This window comes from Monopterus albus, unplaced genomic scaffold, assembly GCF_001952655.1.
Source record: "Monopterus albus unplaced genomic scaffold, M_albus_1.0 scaffold2.1, whole genome shotgun sequence".
Taxonomy (NCBI): Eukaryota; Metazoa; Chordata; class Actinopteri; order Synbranchiformes; family Synbranchidae; genus Monopterus; species Monopterus albus.
Window position 1 is genome coordinate 4,441,056 of NW_018127882.1, and position 3,978 is coordinate 4,445,033.

General features: G+C 41.5%; 2 protein-coding genes across 3 annotated transcripts in view; both read left to right on the plus strand.

Moving 5' to 3' along the window:
• Positions 1-234: 234 nt before the first annotated feature.
• Positions 235-2,710, plus strand: pttg1 (PTTG1 regulator of sister chromatid separation, securin). Of its 2 annotated transcripts, none has more exons than XM_020592292.1 (6): positions 235-334; positions 976-1,068; positions 1,164-1,300; positions 1,406-1,487; positions 1,829-1,987; positions 2,555-2,710. In XM_020592292.1, exons 2-6 carry the CDS (start codon positions 981-983, stop codon positions 2,635-2,637), a joined length of 549 nt encoding a protein of 182 aa, XP_020447948.1. In that variant the 5' UTR covers positions 235-334; positions 976-980; the 3' UTR covers positions 2,638-2,710. The 2 variants fall into 2 exon arrangements, with proteins under 2 accessions (XP_020447948.1, XP_020447942.1); XM_020592286.1 differs by lacking the exon at positions 235-334 and adding an exon at positions 407-443.
• A 94-nt stretch (positions 2,711-2,804) lies between these two features.
• sowahd (sosondowah ankyrin repeat domain family d) overlaps positions 2,805-3,978 on the plus strand; it is a 2,748-nt gene continuing 1,574 nt past the window's right edge. The window contains exons 1-2 of the mRNA XM_020592318.1: positions 2,805-3,060; positions 3,232-3,975. Coding sequence (XP_020447974.1) covers positions 3,365-3,975 — 611 coding nt within the window. The 5' untranslated portion in view covers positions 2,805-3,060; positions 3,232-3,364. The remainder of the gene's footprint in view (positions 3,061-3,231; positions 3,976-3,978) is intronic.

Consider the following 3,978-nt stretch of genomic DNA (forward strand, 5'->3'; position numbering starts at 1 on the left):
CATTTCACAAATAAATCTGTCACTTATTTTCATTGCTAAAGTTTATGGGGAAATAAATTGTCAAATGGCTGCAAATTCTGGATCTGACCACTGATTTCTGTCTGTCTAAAACCGTTTATATTTTTATTGCCGTCTCTTTTTGTGCCATTTCAGTTATGATTTTTTAAAGGAGAAGAAGAAGAAGAAGAACCGCCCATTCGCGTCATGTGTGCTGCAGTAACCAATAGAAAGAAAGCAGTGAATTTAAAAAGGAGCCGCGGTTGCTAGTCACAACTACATAACAATTTTCTGCTCCAACAACAAGGAGTAACTAGCGACGTTTAACAGAGCTAAGGTAAATGCTAGTCCAGTTTGTATGTATGTTACTCTTCTAAGTAATACAAACAAGTTTTAAGCGTTAGCTAGTATAAACTCTGGTAGCATGGTGTTGGCTGGTTCAAATTGTACGTTTGTAAACGTTAGCTATGTTTGCAAAGGTTTTGTGTAAAACTTGGTTAACATTAAAATTACGACCAGGAACAATTCACTAGCAGATATGTAACGTTAATCTTATCTCGATTATCTGTCAACGTTGACAACAACTGTACGTAGCAAGCTGCTATGTCCTTCGTTGGCAAATATCAGACAAAACTGGAAGTTTACATGAATTTCCCAGAGCTGCTTGTTTTATCCAGCCCACAGTCCAAATCAATGACTGCAATGAAGAAGAGTGACAGGACATTTGAGAAGCTCGAGCCAAAGAAGACTGTTTGACCAGCAATTATCAGAATTGTTGCTTTCAGTTAGCTTCATTTATTTTGTAACTGATCAGTTCTTAAAACATTGTCTTAATACCTTGAAGTGTCCCATGATCTTACATGCACAATACTGGGCCCTGGAACAGACACATTTTAAATGTATTACAAAAATGTCTGCTACAGAAGTTCTCTTTGATGGACTGCAGTTTAAGTAGCTAATATTAACTTGTGTTTTCAGGTACAATGGCTAATATCATATTTGCAGAGCGAGAGAACACACATCTCCATGCACCTACTCTGAAAATGCGACAGCGACTTCAGTCTGCTCCAGGTATGAAATTATTAACACTGTTCTTTTTCTTTTTCTTTTTTTAAATTGTAGTATTGGTCTGACTGGAAATATGTGAACCTTTTTCTTCCCACCAGAGAAGCTCTTGAAATCTCCCATGATAGCCAAAACATTCCACACTCCTCTGCCATTTGGTCGGAAGGCTTTTGGTACGGTCAACAAAAAGGTCTCGACCCCTGCCATCAACGCAAAAGAAAAACTTCTAAAGCCAGAGGTTGGAATAAAATGTAGTAGTTACAATATAAAAGTAACATCAGGCTGTAGTCACATTTGTTTTATACCTTAAACTAAATGTGTATTATTATTTTGTTCCCTATAGGAAACTAAAGTAAAGCATGCTCCTCGCACCCAAGTGGAAGAATATCCAGAAATTGAGAAGTTTTTCCCCTATGACCCTCTAGGTAACGGACAACTTCAATAGTAACAGATCTGGGTGTAAGGTTTTTCCTTTTGGTTGCAATATTTAAATTTTACAGTAATCATTTATAGCCAAATTTTAGTCAGCTATAGGGTAACATGCTGCTAAATCATAAAGGACCAAAGACATTTCTCGTGTAAATCGCACTGCAGCATCACGTTAGCTTTGCTATGAGTTCTTTCACGGTTTCCCTCAGGGCTCCACTCAGTGAGTCCTTATGTGTTGACAACATAAGACACTGTGCACACTAAAAATGTTGGACTCTACATAGTATAAACCTCATTTGCATATGGTGTTTTAACACACTTTTTTTTTGTTTGCCAGAGTTTGAGAAGTACCACAAGCCTGAAGATTTGGTTCCTCTCAGTAGCCTTGCGCTGCCTGGACTGGCCTTTTTCCCACCAGCTCCACATCTGAGTGAGGAGGACCTGGAAATGTTTCCACTCCTAGACTTGTCACCTGTAAAGATGCCAAAACATTCAGGTAACCCATTTACAGCTGCATTTACACCTGATGTTCAGGGGTGAAAAGCCTCATTTTGATGCAATGAATGTAGGTAATGTAGGTGGGCAGTTTGGATAAAATGCTCCAGTATATTCAACTTAATTAATATTGTGACAATGTAAAAGGCTAAATAACTCATCAAATTAAATGCCTAAAGTACTTTCATCACATTGAAGAAATTTTAAAATCGGCATAAAACAAATCTTATAAGCTACATGTCTGCAATGGTCAACGTTAAAGTTACAATAAAATGTGTGTGTGTGTGTGTGTGTGTGTGTGTGTATATATACACACACTTTGGTGCAGTCTTGTATTCCTTCCCTCAAGCCTTTTTTTTTTTTATTTTTTTTTTTTAAATCTCATCATAATGCCTAGCTGATTTTAAAAGGTATTTAACCAAACGTATGTATCCTTAGTTTGGGGGTTTAGTTTTTGAGATTTCTGCTGCCACCCCAATATGAAGGAGGCACAACTGTAATTCTAGCTGTTAAGTATCGTACAGACTTGAAGCTGCAGTTTTGTCATTAACTTGACTCCTCTTTCCAGATCAGTGCTCAGAGCTGGACGCCTTTCTTCAAACAATTGATGAACTGACCATCCAGCTTCCTCCAGAGCCTGTTACTGACTGAATGTGAACGCTTGTTTCTCTTATGACTGCTGTTTTGTTATTTTACTGAAATAAAGTTGATTTTTTTACGCGTCTTTGCGATAAAACCTTATTTGCATTGCTCCGGAATGTAGGCAGTTGATAAGTGGCAGGCTGCCAAAGTATTCAGTGAATTACTTCCTGCTTTTGAAGTCCATCAGTGGTCACATGTTAAGGATCGTCGTCGTTGGTTTTGCCAGAATATAGAATGAACTTTCTTAGTTCCTCTTAAGGAAAAGAGGAAATTCGTCTTTCGTCGTCCACATTTGGACGAAATACTTTGATCCCAATCAATTAGTCGGTAACCTTTAAACGTTCAGTTGGACAAACGCCTTATGGTCGCTACGCCTATCTTGGTGTGACTGAATCTTTACCCGAGTCTATAAACGCTTTGGACACCGAACAGGTGAGCTGTGTTACCGTGGCTGCCGTCTGACACCGGGACCGACGACTGTGTTCAAGGATTAAGAAATGTTTGTAAAATGGAGAACTGCTCTAGGCTATCGCTCGTATATCATTACAATTAAATGACATGCTTTAGACGTATATTTATCAAATTCTTTTACTCCCCTGACAGGTAATAAAAATCAAGGGTGTGGAGTGAAACTGCCCAGTTAATAAATGGCCTAATGGAACATTGATATCTAAGGGGTGTTGTCTAAATAAGAGGAAGTAGCCTCGAACTCTGCGCACAGGGGGGGCCGAGCGGCATGTGTGACAGCGGATCAGGTGATACTGGATCCGAACCAGCTGTCAGCGATCCTGGATCCGAACCAGCTGTCAGCGATCCCGACGCCCACGGAAGCAGGACAGCCAGACAGAGCACCGTTGTGGAGCGACTTTCACGATATGGCATGCAGGTCATGCCCAGCGCCTTGCAGCGTAGGTCGAGGCTGCAGAGGCAGCAAGAAGTCACTGACGGGTCCGCACCGGGAAGACTGCAGAGGGAGTCTCCGGAGAGAGGGTCGCTTACGCCCGCCATGCGTAAAAAATACCTCAAAGAGTTGCTTCTGAGCAACCCATCAAACAGCGGGTTTAGTAGCGTGCTGTCCACACAAACTCTAGGTGTGTCTTCTGAGCAGGACGCAGACTGGGCTTTGTACCCAATGGAGCACGCATGGATGCTGTCTGCAGTGGAGGGAAGCTATGAAACCATCCTAGAGTTCATCTCCGAGGACCCATATCTGTTGACCAGGAGGGATTTCATCAGCGGGTACTCGGTCCTGCACTGGCTGGCCAAGAACGGACAGGACGAGACGCTGGTGCAACTTTTGCGGTACGCAGAAAGTGCGGGGATTCCCGTGAATGTGAACCAGCGGGGCAG